This window comes from Hippoglossus hippoglossus, chromosome 2 (genome assembly GCF_009819705.1).
Source record: "Hippoglossus hippoglossus isolate fHipHip1 chromosome 2, fHipHip1.pri, whole genome shotgun sequence".
Lineage (NCBI taxonomy): Eukaryota > Metazoa > Chordata > Actinopteri > Pleuronectiformes > Pleuronectidae > Hippoglossus > Hippoglossus hippoglossus.
In genome coordinates, this window is record NC_047152.1 from 8192639 (window position 1) to 8211724 (window position 19086).

Consider the following 19086-nt stretch of genomic DNA (forward strand, 5'->3'; position numbering starts at 1 on the left):
CTTGCTATAAACAGGGGTCTGAGGCAAATCAGTACCTCCATAGTAATTCAGTTGCAAGGACACGTTTCCAGTTATCCACTTTTATGTGACTATATTCTGTTGCTATGCCAATGATACATCTCGGCCATCTTCATAATGGAACACTTCCTTCAATACAATTTCTCTGACTGAATTCCTCAAACAAAATACTTCTTGTGCTTGATTTAAAGCTCCTCAAAAAGAAGTTTTCTGTTCGATAGAAAGATGAAAACATGATGTAGTGAGTGCAGACTGAAGGACAGACTAAAACTTGTTGCCTCCAGGTCACCGCACTCTCTACATCGGGGTCCATGTGCCCCTGGGCAGGAGGTCGCACCGACGTCACCGTCACCACGGACACAAACACAGGAAGAGGTCCAAGGAGAGGGACTCCTCGGCCGAGGATGAACGAGAATCCCCCTCGCACAGTAGGTGTCAGGAATGGACAGAAGCATGCACATGTTCAAAGAAACATTTACACCAAACTATTTTACAATTCCATATTCTTTCCTCCTCCTTTCCCAATCAATACTCATCCTCCGCTTGTCCCGCTCGCTGCAGCAGACACTCCAGCTCAGAGGGTGCAGTTTCTCCTGGGGACAGAGGATGGGGATGAGGAACACATCCCCCACGCCCTATTTACCGAACTGGATGAAATCTGTCTCAGGGAGGGAGAGGACGCAGAATGGAAAGAGACAGCCAGGTATGACAGCTGTGGCATTCTCTGTTGCACCTGAGACTTTGATTCTGTTTATGAGTGAAAGCTTTTATGATGCAGCTTTTATTATAGCTGCATACCCATCAGGATGTGTCAACTACTACTATTTGGAAAAGACACACAAAAGTTCTTTCTTTTGTGTTTCTGTGCAGGTGGTTAAAGTTTGAGGAGGATGTGGAGGATGGCGGTGAGCGGTGGAGTAAACCATATGTAGCCACTCTGTCTCTACACAGTCTTTTCGAGCTCCGCAGCTGCATCATGAACGGCACTGTGATGCTGGACATGAGGGCCAACTCACTGGAGGAGATTGCAGGTAAACTCTCAGGGGCTGAAACGTGTATGTCCCATAATCCTGTGCAGCTCAGTGGATAAACCTAGAGCATGACTGTGGAGTTCCTCGCTCCGTTCAGGATTTGTAACAACATGGACCAGATCAGCAAATTCTTTTTAAATTTAGCTTGACTGACGATAAAAAATGCTACAGGCTCATTTGACCTGGTTTAGGAGGGAATTAGGGAACTGTGTGTTAGTTTTTGAGGGCATCTGATTGTAGGAAAAACTGTGCTGTTGTAGAGATCTGCTGAACTGCGATGAAATCAGCAACAGTGGTTTGTTTTTTTTTGTTGTTGAAATAATCAGCTTAGCATTGCTCGCTGCCGCACAGGAGCACACACTGTCACGAGTCGCCTCTGTGAATCTCAAATGAAGTGTTTAAAGAGTAATGTGGAGGCCTACATCTGTGTTTGTGTGTGTTTTTGCTTGTTTTTTTTCTCAGACATGGTTCTGGATCAGCACGAGGTGTCGGGCCCCGTCGGGCAGGATGCCAGGAAGAGGATCCGCGAGGCCCTGCTCAAACAGCACCACCACCAAAACCACAAGAAACTGGCCAACCGCATCCCCATTGTCCGCTCCTTTGCTGATATCGGCAAGAAGCAGTCAGAGCCTCATTCCATGGACAAGAATGGTGAGCATATGGTCTGAATGCACCTGTATATTGCCAGTTCTCTGCTTTTCCATGGTGACCATATATATGTTGTTGTGTGTAAATATGTACACAGTATTTTTCATGTTTATGTTGTAATCCTCTGCATGATTTTTCCAGTGTGTCCATCTGTGACTTGCTGTTTTACTGCTACTTGATATCTCATTTTCTCCTCTTGTGTTTTTCCATGTTTGTGTGTTTGTTCTCGTCTGCTGTGTTCTGCACGTGTGTGTGTACTTAACCAGTAAATGGGCTCTATTATCAAACCATAAAATCTCCCAACCAGCCTGAAAAAGCACTCCCCAGGGATGCTTCGCCCATAAGAGCCTTTTCCTGCGGGGCATGGCCACAGTGCTGCATGCCATGTCTGTCCACCCCTCCATCAGCTTTGAGCTCCTCCAGGAGCCATGGCAACATGACCCCAGACGAACCCTTTGGAGATACCAAGGTCAAACGTCTCAGTGTGCTTCAGGCAGTCGCACAAGGCTACTGTCCCATCACACAAGAAGACACAGAGCTGGAGATTTGCACAGGCAACCAGGATGCCTCAGCTGATGCTATGCACTAAAAGTCCAGAGATAGTAGTAGTCGTAGTAAAAAGAAAACATTGGAAGAGGAGAGTATCATCATGAGAGGTTATGGGGCACGCTCGACCAATCAGGAGTCAGTCTTGACGTTTCCCCCTGTTCTTATGCCTAAAAAGAGAGAAAACACCTTTTAGAACAATTTATTTGACGTGACTAGTTTGGTCCACGTCCCATCCACTAACATGGAGGAGGAGGGATGAGCTGTTGCGTCCAGACCGGGCTTGTGCAGTATATCTGTTTTCATGATGATGCTCTCCGCTTAATGACATAATCGACATGTTAGATCCCTTAAACCCATATCGGAGAGTTAGGTATTCTAAACTAAACTAATTACAAATAGTGGAAGTTATGCACAATAACTGTGCTTCACTGTAGCTTCACCATCCTTTAGGACTTAAAGAAATAGTTAAACATTTCATAAATATGCTTATACCCTGTGTTGTAGAGAGGAGGATTGATACCACTCTACATGTCTGTTTGCTAAATATGAAGCCTGCTCCTCTCAGGCTCACGAATATAACATCTAGTTTTGTTATTGTAAGTATAAGTGTACGTGCATTTTGCAGATTTGACTCTAGTTTCATATTTAATTTACAGCCATGAATCGAGAAAGTGAAAAAGCATATTTCATCAAAATGTCAAACTATTGCTTTAAATGAAGTATTGTTGCACCCTCACTGAAAAGCCTTCCCTTAACATTTACTCAAACGGCTTCACATCACAAGACGTTATTTACAAGTGACACGATATTAGGAGCAATCTTTGACTTGTTTCAGCAAAACTAAAATAAATGGAATAAGCCATTTAAAGGAACAAAATTAAGACCTTAAATGGACATGTTATGAAAGAAAGTTAAAGATTGCACCTCATGTAGTTTGATTTGGAATTATTTAGTCTAAGTTTCATTTAAAATCACCTCTGATCTTTCACATGAGACCTTAATATTAAACTAACACAGCAGGTACACTTTGAAAAAAAGGTACAACATTGCACCTTTTGTTAATGAAGGCGCAGCACCTACAACAAAAGTCCACGGTTGTACCATGTTTTTTCGGAGAATGTAACTGTACCCTGCCGTCACTCACTGGAGACCTTTGTCTTTGTGTGGGAACGTAGTGTTGTGATAGGCTGAACGTTGACATGCTGTTGGTTTCCCGCTCTGCCCGACAGGCCAAACGGTCTCGCCTCAGTCCCAGCCGGCCAACAACGAGGGCAAACAGGACGTCAGCCGAGAAAACAGTGCTGTGGACTTCAGCAAGGTGAGCGAGCAGACCCACTGCTGATCCTGCTGTTTATCCACAGACACTGATAGCACTGGATATTTAACCAAGATTGGGTTACGAGTCTTTCCATGGGAAACTGACTAGAATTCAACAGGAGTAAAGATTATTTTCCTTTCTTTTATTGTGTGTGAGCAACATCAGATCCAGACATTATTTTGAATTTTTATATCTACCTCTTTATCAAACATTTATCCTGATGTCTTGTACAAAACGAGGTGTTTTTGTTTCTTTCTGTCTCACAGATTGACCTCCACTTCATGAAGAAGATCCCTCCCGGTGCTGAGGCGTCCAACGTCCTGGTGGGGGAGCTGGAATTCCTCGACCGCCCCGTTGTGGCTTTTGTCCGCCTGTCCCCCGCCGTGCTGCTCAACGGCCTGGCTGAGGTTCCCATCACCACCAGGTAATAATCAGAACTCATCTCCGTCTCTCCCCCTTTCTTTATAGTATATCAAGTCTTGATAGATGTCTTGAAAACATGTTTTCCTCTGTGTTGGACAGGTTTCTTTTCATCCTTCTTGGCCCTCTGGGAAAGGGTCCACAGTATCATGAAATTGGCCGGTCTATTGCCACGCTGATGACTGATGAGGTGAGGCATGTGATGCAAGAACATCAAGGTTAAAACTGCAAAAAGGGCAAAACTAATATATCAACCTGATTTTATTTGAAACAGGTTCTTTGTGTTTTGTTTTTGTGTGGAATAAATGTACTGGGATAAAAAGTGCATATTTTCTCTATAAAATACATTAGAGTGTACAGTAGAAGAAAGTGGATAAACTTAAGAGACTCAAAACTGCACTAACTGTGCTAAACAAGTAGAGCACTTGAGTAAATGTAGTTTCCAATGTTTACTTACTGTCGAAGAAGAGCAAGAGACACGTGAGCTGCACATCTCCCAAGATGGTTTGGTATTTGATCATAGATGTGTCCCAAACAAGGAATAATAATAGTCAGATATTTTTACATTTAGTTTGATGGTTATATAAGGGATTACTATGGTTTGGGGGAAATAGAGAAAGCAACAACAACCCAAGGTTTTTATTTTTCTCTAAGCCCGGGTTTCTCAGCAGAGTACGACCTGAATACGTGACAGGATTTCCCACTGGGCAGAAATGAGCTAATGTTACTGACCACCGCCACAGCCAGATGTTACCTTGCTTCTCCCTGGCTGCAGGCCCTGTGGGATGTATGAAAATAGAAGTGTATGGATGTGAGCCTACTGGGAAGGAACTGTACTCATCCATGTGTGCATTGGTTTTCAGCAAACACAGTCTGCATTCTATTTAAATAAATTGTTCCCCTATTCATGAAAAACAAATGACATTTCAGATTCTCAAAAAGCAACTTATTCCTCTGAAGATTCACTCTCTATGATAATGTTCTGTATATTTTCTTTATCATTATGTTTGGGGAGAGGAATACTTCAAGTTTCCATCTGTAAATCCATGAGTGAAGAACACGGACGATAATTAAATATAAGGTTATTCGAAAATCATCATCTCACCCTCATCTCCTCCACAGGTTTTCCACGATGTTGCGTACAAAGCCAAAGACAGGAACGACCTGGTGGCCGGCATCGATGAGTTTCTGGACCAGGTGACGGTGTTGCCCCCTGGAGAGTGGGACCCCTCCATCAGAATAGAGCCTCCCAAAAATGTGCCCTCTCAGGTGTGTGCTTCTTATATTAGAAAAATGAATGTGGAAACTTGTGGAAGTTGTTTTTCTTTATTCTTTTAATAATATGACTTTATTCTCATTGTATTATCACTTTTATTCCCATAATTTTTGTTTATTGTCTGGTATCGCTTGGTGAAAAGAATGACATGCTTCGCTTCTGCCACTCAAAAAGTGAAAGCACACAACGCCCCATTTTGTGTCTGCTCAGAGTCTGAGCTTCTCTCCATATATGACTGTTCCTCCGTGATGCGGCCTTCTTCTCCGTGCCGCCTGCTGAGCAATGTTTAAACATCGGCCTTCTCCTGCTTTGATGCTGCTCCCCAGGGTTCTGCGCTCAATCCTCGACAAAACATTAGTTATTTTTTCCTCCGTTAGTTATTTGGCTGTGCTTTGAAAACCATCCGCCATCTTGTTGGGGATAGAATCTTTCTGTTATCTGACAGAGAGCTGCTACAGAAAAGGAATGAGTTTGTTCCAGGTCTTATTTAAAAGCCTCTGATGTTTGTTATTGTCCTTATGATGACGACCACTGACAGTTGACTGACAGCGATCTTAACCACACAGGAAAAGCGCAAGCTTCCTCCCGTTCCCAACGGTGTGACGGATCTTGGAGAGTCAGAGGAACACGGAGGGCACGGTGGCCCTGAGCTCCAGCGCACGGGGAGGTAAGTGTTCGAGACACACAGCACGATCGCTGATGCACAGCCCTGAGCTCTCCAAGCTCTTTGTCCACCCGTCGCCTGTGAGCGGCCTCCTCGTCCCCAAACTGTAAATTTAGCTCTCTTAACAACCAGACTGATCCATTATCATTCCTCACACTTCAGCTCCACAGACTCCTTTTGTTTGAGTCCTGCACACTATGCCACACATGAAGTCACATTGTCAAGTGAGTGTACTCCCTCACAAGTAATGCCCACTCCTCCTCACACTCCTTACTACAAACACACACTTGATTAAATGCTACTTTATTTTCTCCCCACAGCAGTAACACTATCCTACTTTTTACTTTACAAGTCAGATGAACCCTTACCCAGTGGCGTGTAGTTTTCTGACATGTGACCCCAACACGAAGACACAGGGATTATGTGCAGATGTTACCCAGCAAATGGTTCTTAGGTTTAAACCAGATGTAGAAATGTTAATTGTGAATTAATTTTCACAGATATTTTCAGCAGGTAAATATCTATAGATTTACAGAGGGGGTTAAAGATGAAATCACATTGTCATCATGCAGAAATCCCCCCATCCCTTCCAGGGAAGTCTTGGGCTGCAGGGGGATTCTATGTGCTGATAGTACCGGGTGTTCCGTGGTTTAATAGCAGAGGAGTGAGTGATGTGCTGCTGAGCTGCAGTGTGATGCAGCACAACCTCTTATCCCAGCTCAGATTGGCCCAGGCCCAGCCATCAACCCCCACCGCCTCCTCCTGGGACACGCCATCGCTACTGCACAGACCAAAGATAACGCCCCGCCCACTGTTGCTATAGCAACCACCCCCAGCTAGTTCACGCCGGTCCGGTGCTCCTGCAGCAGGAGAGCCGACATATCCTTTTTGCACAAACAGCGATGGAGTCCTTTAACCCTTTTCAATATTTTTTCTTGTGGTTCAAACGTGTAAATATACGGGAAACAGCATTAGTCGTCTGTTCTCTTTATTCAGCAGAGAGGAGAATCCCAGCATCTCTGCAGGTGATGCAGTAACAGAACATGACGCAGTTTATTTTAAGCAATAGTTTGGCATTTTGTGAAATTAGCTTGTTTATAAAAATAGATAAGAAAATCTAGTTGCACAAGATCCCACATTTAAAAGCAACATGGGAAGAGACAATTTCTCATTTCTCCTCAGATTGTTTGGCGGCTTGATCCTGGACATCAAGCGAAAGGCCCCCCACTACCTTTCCGACTACACAGATGCCCTGAGCCTGCAGTGTCTGGCCTCCTTCCTCTTCCTCTACTGCGCCTGCATGTCACCTGTCATCACCTTTGGAGGACTCCTGGGGGAGGCCACAGAGGGTCGTGTGGTGAGAAACACCTTCATGGCTCTGCCCTCACGTCGGCCGCAGCACGTCAGCGTGCAGTCAAGGATGCTGTATTCATGAGAGAGGGGTTTTGAAACAGTTTTCAGACTTCTGAGGTCGGATGATTTCTTAAATTTACATATGCCGAGGGAAAACACGACTCAGGACTCGGAAAGCTTTTAAGAACTGACTCATCTCACTGAAAGGCACCTTGAAACAAATTGTAGAAAGATAAGAACATGCAACCTCCTTAAATAAGATGAATGACTCATGATACCTCCAAATTTGAATACAATCCTTTGCTTTACTTTGTTTTTAATGCTACTAAGCAAACAACAAAAAATTTTAACCTGATAAGCCTCAGGTGATTTTTAGAATAAGTTTATTTATTAGTGAGAAATGTTCTAATATCAACTGAGAGCAATGTGGAATTGTGTGAGCGAAATAAGGACGTTAATCAATTGACTCATTATTGATGTTTCCAGAGCGCTATCGAGTCCCTGTTCGGAGCCTCCATGACTGGAATAGCCTACTCTCTGGTAGCGGGTCAGCCTCTCACCATCCTGGGCAGCACGGGCCCTGTTCTCGTCTTTGAGAAGATCCTCTTCAAGTTCTGCAAGTGGGTGACTTTCTGTTTTTTGTTTTAGTATTGCTGGTGGATGTGTGTCCTTCTGCTTGAGTAGAGATGCCATGTCTGATTGCTTTTCCCTTCACTCCTCGTGTGTGTGTGTGTGTGTGTGTGTGTCTGTGTCCTGTCTCTCCCAGGGAGTATGGCCTCTCCTACCTCTCCCTGAGGGCCTGTATTGGCCTGTGGACGGCCTTCTTCTGTCTGCTGCTGGTGGCCACTGATGCCAGCTCGCTTGTCTGTTACATCACACGCTTCACTGAGGAAGCTTTTGCTTCACTTATCTGCATCATCTTCATCTACGAGGCCCTGGAGAAGCTTCTCCACCTGGGGGTGCATTACCCCATCAATAAAAACAACAATCTCCAGACGCTCACACAGTACTCGTAAGTGCTTCTTTCTTTTTCATTTGTTCACTTTTAACTGTAGTAGACTGGATAGAAACTTTTTTCACAAGTTTGATCTCACGCTAAACTTGAGAAATAATCATCATATCTTTAAGATTTCTTAGGTTTTACCTCTTGAAAGCCTTGAGGGAAATTCTTCAAACTTGGTACCAACTTTCAATTGAATTTAGATTTTTGAGGTTAAGGTTAAACGTCAAGGTCACAAAACATGTGTTGACCTCTTTAACATGATATCTCAAGTCAGCCTTTAGGGAATTTCTTCATGTTTTGACCAGTTGTCACTCGAAGATGAAGTGGTTCGACTTCAGTGGTCAAAGGTCACGTGAAGACGTGAGAGACGTGTACACTGGTTTGGCGGAGGCACACAAGTGCATAGGTTTACTTCATATCACAAATGTAGTCTTTGTTAGTGCAGCCTGTGTTGCAGGCACGTATCACATATACACACGTGTGCTTAAGTGTATTTGCTGCATCATGAAATGACAGATGGGGGAATGATGTAGCCGTAGACACACTCGGCCTTCTTAGTAATGGCTTTTGCTTTATGGTGAGTAATCCCATGTTGAGCCTGTGTCGGGAGCATCATGCATGATCCAGCTACATTAGCGGGTTAGTGGGCGACGTCGAGCCAAGAGCTGCTCCTCTGGTTTTGTCTCTTCCAGTTTAGTGCACTGTAGGGGATGTTGACATTTAGTTTTGTAAAAAGCCAGCACAATGAGTCATTGATGTAGATGGTTGGACCTTTTTGGAAGTGGTGTGTAATGGAACATGTGGCTGCATCATTATTGATTAATCCGCCCATTCTTTTCTCAATTATTAATTCTCGAACTGTGATCTTCAGCCTTTAACACACAAATAATTAAAATCAAGCCTATACATACTCTTATAATGTCAAAAATATTCTCTATAGATGTGCGTGTGTGGAGCCCAGATACCCCAGCAATGAGACTCTACAGTTCTGGGAGGAGAGGAACGTCACATCCTCACATGTCAACTGGACCATGCTGGAGGTCAAGGTAAGGAACATACATATAGTGTAATACTTTGTTTAGAATATAGGATCATTAACGGCCTCGAGATTCACAGACACAATAGGTGGTTAAAAGATGTGGGTCTGTAAGCTGTTAAGAAAAAGCAATCACAGTGTGAGTCAGACGAGAGGAGAGACGAGATAACATTTTAAATCACATCTGCCCACACCGAAATTAAACCGCACGCAAACAAGACACCAGAGAAAGTTGGGGGGATATTTGTCACAGTCTGGCTCTGTGTTGTGTCTCACTTACCCCGCACGCCGCTTTATCAAGACGCGTCATAAGTCTAGGCGGGGATTAAGAGAATGTGGGCAGGATATCAGAGGGTTTAGAGGCGCAGAATCAAAATGCAGATGCAGCGTGAAGAGTGGATTCTCTCACTGTCACTGAATCAGTCATGCTGGTGGCGTGCTGCTGAATCACTCCTACACACGTTTATTAGACGGGACCGTGTGGCAGCGAGCGTTTCAGGATGTGGGGTCACATGAGGCCACTGGGATTCTCACTGCTGTATCACAGCGTGTGCTTTAAATGACTATGTAGTGTAAAAACATAAAGCGCCGGGATACATAGATATTTTGAAAACAGCGAGTCGCTTCTTCTCAGACTTCACTAATTCATCACTGACAATCATCATCGCCCTTATCCTCCCTGTCACTCGAATCATTTTCCCTGGCGCTCTGCCTTCGCCTCATCATCCTGATTATCTTCATTATCTTTGCCATCATCATCATCATCATTATCACCGTGTCCTCTGGTGCCAGTAGGAGTGCGAGATGTTGCACGGCGAGTTCGAGGGCACCGCCTGTGGCCCCCACGGGCCCTACATCCCCGACGTCCTCTTCTGGTGCGTGCTCCTCTTCTTCTCCACCGTCTTCATGTCCGCCTTCCTCAAGGAGTTCAAGACGAGTCGTTACTTCCCAACCAAGGTACTTGTCACACTGTTATCCTACACAAGTGCTGCTAGAAAGGATCAATTATGAATTTCTCCATTTACTGTCCTGAAATTACGGTGTTATTAGTTTATAAAGCATCATTTTAGATTATTCTGCCATCTACTGGTTGTCCTATGACACAGTGAAAGTCCTGCAGTCTGTATGGCCATTCTATGTGTGAGTTTTCTATGATTTATCATTGAGATGACACTCATGAGCGAAATATGTGGCGTGATGCTGACACACTGATGCGTAGTGTACCGGTGCCACCTTGTGGTGATGAGCAGTAACAACGTAGTCTGCTTGTATTGTACATTATCTAAATGGACTTTACTCTGACTTTGTGTGAATCGTGTCTTTGTTGGTCTTTGCAGGTTCGAGCCATCATCAGCGACTTTGCCGTCTTCATCACCATCCTCACTATGGTTCTTGTAGATTACGCCCTGGGGATCCCCTCACCTAAATTACAGGTCCCCGACCAGTTCAGAGTAAGTCCAGAAGAAGCCTTATTTACAACTCTACTGTATATTCATTATATATCATAATATATCATCATCATATGTCATCATCATATATCATTTGTGTTCTTCCTTTGTGCCTCAGCCAACCAGAGATGATCGTGGCTGGCTCATAAACCCTGTGGGGCCCAACCCCTGGTGGACCACCATCATCACCTTCATCCCAGCTCTGCTCTGCACCATCCTCATTTTCATGGACCAGCAGATCACGGCCGTCATCATAAACAGGAAGGAGCACAAACTGAAGGTTTTTAAGATTCTAGCCACAAAGGAAACTGAATTATTGAAACTCTACTTGATCTAAATGTCGATGCTCCTTGTCCGGCTCCTGCAGAAAGGCTGTGGCTATCACCTGGACCTGTTTGTGGTGGGGGTGATGCTGGGAGTGTGCTCTGTGATGGGCCTGCCGTGGTTCGTGGCAGCTACCGTGCTCTCCATCTCCCACGTGAACAGCCTGAAGCTGGAGTCTGAGTGCTCCGCCCCCGGGGAGCAGCCCAAGTTCCTGGGCATCCGAGAGCAGCGCTTCACCGGCCTCATGATCTTCACGCTGATGGGCTGCTCCGTCTTCATGACCTCCGTGCTGAAGGTCAGGAGGGATCCTCAAAATATACGTCCACCCAAGAATTATTATTTCAATTGTTATTAATTATTATATATTACAAGTGTTAGAAATGGGGGCAAGTGTGAGTTTGGATAGTTTTAATCCTGATCCTGAATATTTCTCTGTCTTCAGTTCATCCCCATGCCCGTGCTGTACGGGGTCTTTCTCTACATGGGGGCTTCCTCACTCAGAGGTATTCAGGTGAGGCCAACCACTGAAGATATTTATCATTCTTTCTTATTATTATTATCTCCAGGAAAAGATTCTGGATGAACTCACAAACGTGTGTCTGTGTATCCGTGCAGTTCTTTGACCGACTGAAGCTGTTCGGCATGCCGGCCAAACATCAGCCAGACTTCATCTACCTTCGCCACGTCCCTCTGAGGAAGGTGCACCTCTTCACCATCGTCCAGCTCACCTGCTTGGCCCTGCTGTGGATCATCAAGACGTCCAAAGCTGCCATCGTCTTCCCCATGATGGTAATGTCACGATGAGCATGTTTGTCTGTCTTATTTCTGCTCATATTGCTTATTGATGTCTGTTTCCGCTGCTTCAGGTCCTGGCCCTGGTGTTCATCCGTAAAGTGTTGGACTTCATCTTCACCAAGAGAGAGCTGAGCTGGCTGGACGACCTGATGCCCGAGTGGAAGAAGAAGAAGTTGGAGGATGCGGCAGAAGAGGTGCAGCAGCAGAGCGCGGCTCAGATGTCGGAACTTCACGTTTTCACCAATGCAGCTGCAACACTCGTGCATGTGTTTCAGATTTTCTCTTTTGTCTCTTTCTCCAGGAGGAACACAGTATTATTGTAGAGGAGGAAGGCATTGTGCAATTGCCACTGGAGGGACACTACAAGTAAGACATGTTAATCTTTTATCACGTTCTGCATCGTGAGTCCTCCTAAGAACATTCTGCTAAACGCTTTAATAAACACCATGAAGACCTTATGTTGTGTTTATCCTCTGTGATGTGTTTTCGAAGGAGTGACCCAGCCACAGTGAACATCACTGACGAGATGTCCAAAGGTTCCTTCGGGAATGTATGGAAGAGCGTCAGCCCTGTGGAGAGCACCAAGAAGGAACCAAGCGCTAAGAGGTCAGCCTCCTCCCCCACACGGCTCTCAGATATCCACATCACAGATACCTGCTGATTCCAGGACCTCAGTGTATTTCTACAGTGTGTTTTAGTGTTAAATCAAGCAGTGGCAGATATTTGTTATCGAAGCGTTATGGAATATTTAGGTTTTATATTTTTCCAGGAAACAGAGTCGCCTGTATGTTTAGATGAAAGGTTTTATCTTAGAGCCGCGCTGCCTGCGCACATTTCCAGCAGAGTAGACTAACATAGTATCTCCTGCCTGCTTCTCTCATTCCATTCCACCCTAAGCTCCCCTTCCTAACCTCTCAGAAGCTGATATCCCAAAGGTAAGTGGTTCCCAGTCCCCGCCAGCATGGAGAGTGTTGTCCTGTGTGTTTACTGCTGATTGCTGCATGATGACGATGGTGTTGGTCCGTGATGGAAGTGCTGATTGAGATCAGTGAATAGATAGTGAGATCATTTGTCACAGCATGGCCTGGGGCGTGCATGTTACTTCAAGGACACATTTTATGATGTTGCAGTTCCAGCATGTTGTAAAAGTTGTAAAAGTAATAGCACTATAACACTGCTTTCAGATATGCACTGATGTCTGGACATTTTTCTGAGTGAGTCCATGTGAGAATACAGCAGGATGCAGACGAAGATAACAACTTGGAAAGAAGATGAGATTCTCCTGCTATGTTCTTCATATGTGAAAAGACACTCGGGAAAATGTCTGGACCCAATTATCTAAACACTTTTGGGAGTCCATGTCTGAAAACACAAAAAGCCCTGAAATGCAAACACAAACGTGTGATATAGATATATTTGCATGCTGTCTGATCTGGAGTGATGCATATTTGCACCTTGCATTTCAAATCTAAAGTCCCTACAGAGAATATGGGCCTGATTGTTGTTGTATTTTCCTCTGATTTTAATCAGTATTTTTCCGGTGCAGTTGTTCCAAAGGTGGCGAAAAGCGCGAAAAGCGCCAGAAGCGGCGGAGGCACGACAAGAGCTTGGACAGGGAGACAAGTTTGTGATGACACATACTGGCGGTGCCATTGTGCTGTCGATCAGTCGATCAAAAAACTAAAAATCTGTACCGTGCCACACTCAATCACCTTTGTACTGTGCTACACTGTGTTTTTGTCATGTAAGTCTGTGTGCAAGTTGTGTAAAACTACAAATTTGTTAGAAACAGTATTAATGCTGAGGAGCCGAGACACATCTGTGTTCTTTTTCTATGTATTTCAGTGTTTGGTGATACCAGCAACAATAAGAATCCAGAATTATACGACACTTACAGTAACTGCTGTGTTGACGGGCCAATTACATAAAAATTTTAAACAATTTTTAAATCCACTTTATTTGTATTTTGTATGTTTTTATATTTTTCCAATATGACTCCTTTTAAAAAGCTGCCACAGGAAAACCACCCTGTGTGGATTTTGAGTGCAGCATTTATTGACTTTATGCACCTCACAGTAGAATCACTAAAGAGTAGATTTGCAGATACTAATCTATTTCAGTTTTGTCTAAAAGAGTTGGCAACATAGCGAATCTAGTACCATTTCTTTTTAAAGTATTAAATATACATTTTATATATTCTGTATATCTAAATGTTTTTGTGACAGTGACAGCTCATATCACTCCAGGTTTCTACTTTGCTCTTTTACATACGAGTGTCTCTCCTCCGGTAAAGAATTTCCCCCGGCCACTTCCAGGAAAAAATTAATTCATCATCGTATTCACATGCCTGCTCTGAGTATTTGGGCCATATTGAAGAAAGAAATGTAGATTTGGAGAATAATATGGTAATAAAAGTCGTAATTAAGAAAAAAGTCATAATTTAATGAGAAAAGAAGTTATAACAATCTGAGAATAAAGAAAAAACACTATTAGGAAAAGCTTTTGCTTTTTAACTTTATTCACGTAAGATTCTGACTTTTTTCCTCAAAATATTACATCTGTATTCTCGTAATATTGTGACTTTATTCTTATAATATTGCGACTTTATTCTTGTAATATTACAACTGTATTTTCCCTTTAAGTGGCCCTTAAAGTATCTCTTTAGTTTTATCTGGACAAAAACTGCACATTTGTTAAGTGTAAAAACATATTTGCAATTTTGTGTTTTTTCTTGGCTTGTTGGCGTCGCTGCATATTTTTCCGCTCGGATAAATCTCGTCATCTTAACTCTTGGAAAACAAGGGAGGGTATTTTCTCAAAACCTCAAAACTATTTCTTTGAGGACAGCGGGGGCAGTTTATTGGAAAATGACATCTTGCGAGCTGGCACATAGTTTGGAAAAAGCTACTCGGGCCTTGTCTTTTTAAAAAATGGTCGAATTTGTAGACTGTACAGAAAGCTCTGTGTTTTCCACCTGCTTCCTCGTCGTCATCTTGTCAGTAAGTGTCATCCATTGACATGTGATCTCCTCTCCAAACGACCCTCGGCGTGTGTTAGCAGCGGAAGCGAATTGTTTTGAGGAAAATAAACGACCATCTCGCCGCAGGACCTCGGTTTCTTCTAGAGATGCAATAATACCTTTTTTCTGGGAAGGGCAACATGTAATAAACGGTGAAGAGTCTTAACAATGTATAATACATAGTATATTTTATTCATGTAAAATGTTACTAATATATTACTAACATGAAGTCAGTGTTGAAGGCAGGATTTTGTTGTAGATGTTCTTTTTCCATTGTCTAATTGATGGTTCTTAGTTGATTAGAGACACTTAAAATGGGTCAAAATTATATCAAATCAATTCATTTGACCACGTCTGTGTGGAATTCTGCCTTAAATTTGGTAGTGATAGCTGATGTACACTTTCTGTTTGATAATTTAAGTCACATGTATAGAAGGTTCAGTTCAGATCCGTTGTTCAACTGTGATTCGTTTCATGAGAATGAGAGAGAGAGAGAGAGAGAGAGAGAGAGAGCGAGCGAGTGAGAGCATAAATAAAGACATTGAAAAAACTACACTGGGATTTAACTATGTGTCTTTAAGCAGCCGACATCTCTAAAGCGCCTCGAAGAAATGTTTTCAGATTGGATCGAACTGTTCACTTGGACTCGAGGAGGAACTGCTGAGATTTTGGTGGTGAAAGGTCAAAGGGCAAGGTCGCTGTGACCTCATAGAACTCATGCTCTGTTTGGTACAAATAGACTCAAATGTATGATCATAGATGTGTAGATATTTATCTGTGAACATTGTAAATGTATTTTAATAGATTAACTGAAATATTTGAGTTGACAGCAACCATAAAACAATAGTTTACCCTATATATATATATATTTTGGGTGCTGACAATAAACTGTCCTCAACTCGAGGCCCCTAAAACACTTCAACTAAATATTTATAACTTGGAACCAATGGGTTTGTGCTGACATTTATATGGATGGAAAATTAAATAAATAGAGTATGTGGTATTTTAATATACGAACACAACTTTACAATGAAAATCTTTATTTTGCAGAGCGGTTTAATGACACACTATGAAAACCAACGACACTACGAGTGTTTTCTATTCCACTAACCTGAGATTTAGCTTTTTGTGTTCTTGTTTTCACTTTAAAAATATAAACAATAATTTAAATTTTGTAGAAAAAACATGCCCTGAATTTCATTTCCATAAACACCATAGAAGACTAGTTTTTTTTTTTTGGTTTTGTATCTTTGCATCACATGAAGTAAAAAACTAATTTAAATAGAACGTTGACATGTCAACATGCAAAGCAGAATGGCTTCCTGTTCCTCCTGTGTATGGCTTCACGTCCAGCACATAGACGGGTCCCTTCCGCCACGTCTCATTGGTCCACTTGTCTCTTCTTGCTGCTAAAAGAGAGAAAATCACAATCATGCAGCTGGAGGAGTTAAAACACGTCCCCGGCCTTCATCAGGTCGCTCGTGTGACTCGGCTTTACCTTTCCCCTGAGGGCTTGGAGGTCATGACCCACAGTAAATATTCCTTGGCAGCCATGGAGTCAAGCACCTTGTTCACATCACTGGTGAAGCTGCCGTCTACATGCCTCCTGCTGATGGCCTCACCCCACCTGTCCTTCTCAGATCTGAGTATGTACACAGGCACACAATATAAACTCTGCCCACTCACGCTCATCATGTGGAAACCCCGGCGCTCTCAGAGGAAAGAAAATCATCTTTTCATCACTGCTGTTTTTGTGTTCTCGTGATCGAAATAATCATCACATGTCAATTAACGTGGTGCAACAAGTTCAGGTGATTTATTTTCAGCACAACCACAAGAATCATGGAGAAACAGAAGCAACAGGAGGAGAGAAAAGGGCACAAGAAGAAATGTTGATTCGCTTTTTCCCTCTGATTCAACTTCTCCCTCTGTCTTTGTCGTCACGGTGGAATCAGACACAGGCAGGCGGCCATTAGGGAGCTTTGGTACTGTAGCAGGAGGAGGAGGAAGAGGAAGAAGGAGGCCTACTCTCTTCTGACTTGTCCAGACTTGAGCCTGGCAACAAAGTCTTTGAGCGCCTGGTCCTCCATGAAGGAGCTCATGTCGCTGGTGAAGGTCCCGTCAGCGTGGCGCTTTTCTGCAGCTCTGAAAACACACAGATACACAGACATTACTGGAGATCACCAATAATATTAAGATGAGAAAAGATATTATTTTTAGAGTTTGAAGGAAAGTACAGACAAATACTGGTGTACTGTGTATATTACTTTTGCTACATACTTATAATAACTTTCATTTCATTCAATGCAGTATTTTTACATTGTTTTACCTTTATTTAAGTTCAGAAGTTTATTCTAACACCCTGAGCTTTAAGTGGTTTGATTGTTAAGTGAAAAAGAGAAGCTATTGGTTCCACACTGACCCGCTCCTCTTGTTGTTCATCAGCCACCGAACAAAGTCCTGCGCCTTCCTGTCCTCCAGGTATTTGCTGTAGTCGTTGGAGAACGTCCCCTCAGAGTGTCGCTTCATGCTGGGCAGCTGCCTCAGCTCGTCCGCTAACGTGTCGTCGGCCTCCAAACTACAGCAGCAGGAACACGGTTTGAAATGTGACTCTTAAAGTCTTATCTTTCCTTTCTCCTGTATCAGAATGGTACTTATTCACATTGATAAAGTTTGACTATTTAATGAAATGTATTAGAAAAGTTTAAAAAAAAGAGAGAGAACATGAAAAATGAAGTGAAGTCCACACTAACACAAGAGGAGAGGAACTGCATGTGTAGTTTTTTCCATTTGTCCAGATTTGACCTTCACTTTGACTTCGATATCGATGTTTTAAAATATATCCCCTCTGGACTATAGGTAAAGTACAGTATTTCCATTTGAGAGTACTTTGAGTACTTCTACCTGGAGCTGTCGTCGGCCTCTTGCAGAGGAACCTGCCAGCTGCTGTGGACAAAGCCCAGGAGCAGGAGGATTCCAGCCAGGGAGTGGATGCTCTTCATGGTTCTGACCTGAACAACACAAAGCTCACATGTACTTTCAGATAAAAACGTGCACATGAGCGGATCAGGAATGAAAACTCACCGTCTCTTCTTTCTGTGCAGGTACTTCCTCTGCTTGTTGCTGGTGTGTGTGTCTCACTCTCACCGTGGGACCTTATATACTGTAAGAGGTGGAGCGGGAGGACGAGGCCTCCCAGGTGGACCGGTTTTACAACTGCACCAGGCCCACCTGTTACTTTCGACCCATTAGACACGGAGCCCCGACACATTGGCCGAGTGGACGTGCGTTTGTCCAGAAAGGAGGCGTTCATGCGTGATGCCAGCTGGTACTTAGGTGTCAAGATCAAACAAGCGCGTTCATCCTGTTAAACAGAACGTGGGGGAGATGCTCTCATATGCAGCCTTGTCATCGTGATGGGGGGGGGGGGGGGGTGATAGGTGCTGCTGTCACATCCGGGCAGATGAGTCAGTATTTGTCAGATTTAGAAGATGGGAAATATTGACTGGTTTTTGCATCATTGGCAGTTATCTGTTTTACAGGGGCCAAAGTCAAACAGAGATCTGTGCAGCTCAGGGGAAAACACATGTTCATGGGCTGCTGCTGCTATATGACTATGATGGATAGAAAGATAGATAGATGTTTGCAGCTTGAGTTCATGATTTTCTGTTTCCTGTGTCTCTCCCTCGTTAATTAGCTGCTCCGCCCTCATTAGTTCATCTGTGTCTCGTTAACTGTTTCTGTCTTTTTCTCTGTCCACCATTTTCCTCCTTGTCCTCACCTTTACCTCTGTGTTGCTTTGGAACCCTTTGCTGGACCTGAACACAAACTTGTGCAGCAAACACGTAAGTCAGACTAATAACATGAGCACTATATCCACGTGGCTGATTTGTCTGGTAAAGATCTCAGCTTTATTTCTTGAGAAAATCAAGGAAATGTTGCCCGACCTGTTTAAGACAGTGAACACATATCTCTGGATAAACGTACTTAATCAAAATCTGATCCAAAAGTTAGTATCAAATCCTTCGAAGTTTCAATACTAACTATATTATAGTAAATACTACCATTTACTAACTACAGCATTTTAACTTTGAGTCTCTGCTGTATGATGTTTTATTGAAATACTGTCTCCAATGTGGGGAATTTCTTATGAAAACACAACCTCTCATATTGTTTCTATGCTG

The 19086-nt window shown here is 43.3% G+C and overlaps 2 protein-coding genes across 5 annotated transcripts in view; one reads left to right on the forward strand and one right to left on the reverse strand.

Moving 5' to 3' along the window:
- Positions 1-15455, forward strand: part of LOC117774020 (sodium-driven chloride bicarbonate exchanger-like) — a 29866-nt gene extending 14411 nt beyond the window's left edge. For 2 of the 4 annotated variants that reach the window (XM_034606035.1, XM_034606055.1), the window contains 24 exons: positions 303-446; positions 580-721; positions 889-1049; positions 1512-1700; positions 3476-3564; positions 3831-3988; positions 4087-4174; positions 5107-5253; positions 5827-5927; positions 7107-7281; positions 7764-7897; positions 8044-8289; positions 9221-9326; positions 10112-10273; positions 10654-10767; positions 10883-11044; positions 11132-11383; positions 11531-11599; positions 11704-11877; positions 11955-12077; positions 12185-12249; positions 12376-12489; positions 12781-12818; positions 13430-15455. In XM_034606035.1, the coding sequence (XP_034461926.1) occupies positions 303-446; positions 580-721; positions 889-1049; positions 1512-1700; positions 3476-3564; positions 3831-3988; positions 4087-4174; positions 5107-5253; positions 5827-5927; positions 7107-7281; positions 7764-7897; positions 8044-8289; positions 9221-9326; positions 10112-10273; positions 10654-10767; positions 10883-11044; positions 11132-11383; positions 11531-11599; positions 11704-11877; positions 11955-12077; positions 12185-12249; positions 12376-12489; positions 12781-12793 (3128 nt within the window). In that variant the 3' untranslated portion in view covers positions 12794-12818; positions 13430-15455. The remainder of the gene's footprint in view (positions 1-302; positions 447-579; positions 722-888; positions 1050-1511; positions 1701-3475; positions 3565-3830; positions 3989-4086; positions 4175-5106; positions 5254-5826; positions 5928-7106; positions 7282-7763; positions 7898-8043; positions 8290-9220; positions 9327-10111; positions 10274-10653; positions 10768-10882; positions 11045-11131; positions 11384-11530; positions 11600-11703; positions 11878-11954; positions 12078-12184; positions 12250-12375; positions 12490-12780; positions 12819-13429) is intronic. The other 2 variants (XM_034606045.1, XM_034606063.1) reach the window with 2 other exon arrangements.
- Positions 15456-16396: 941 nt separating this feature from the next.
- On the reverse strand, positions 16397-18029 carry LOC117778632 (glucagon-1-like). The gene is given in 5 exon segments (XM_034614349.1): positions 16397-16529; positions 16931-17047; positions 17325-17480; positions 17792-17913; positions 17987-18029. Coding segments are annotated over 4 exon segments (519 nt in total). The 5' UTR covers positions 17905-17913; positions 17987-18029.
- Between the last annotated feature and the right edge of the window lie 1057 nt (positions 18030-19086).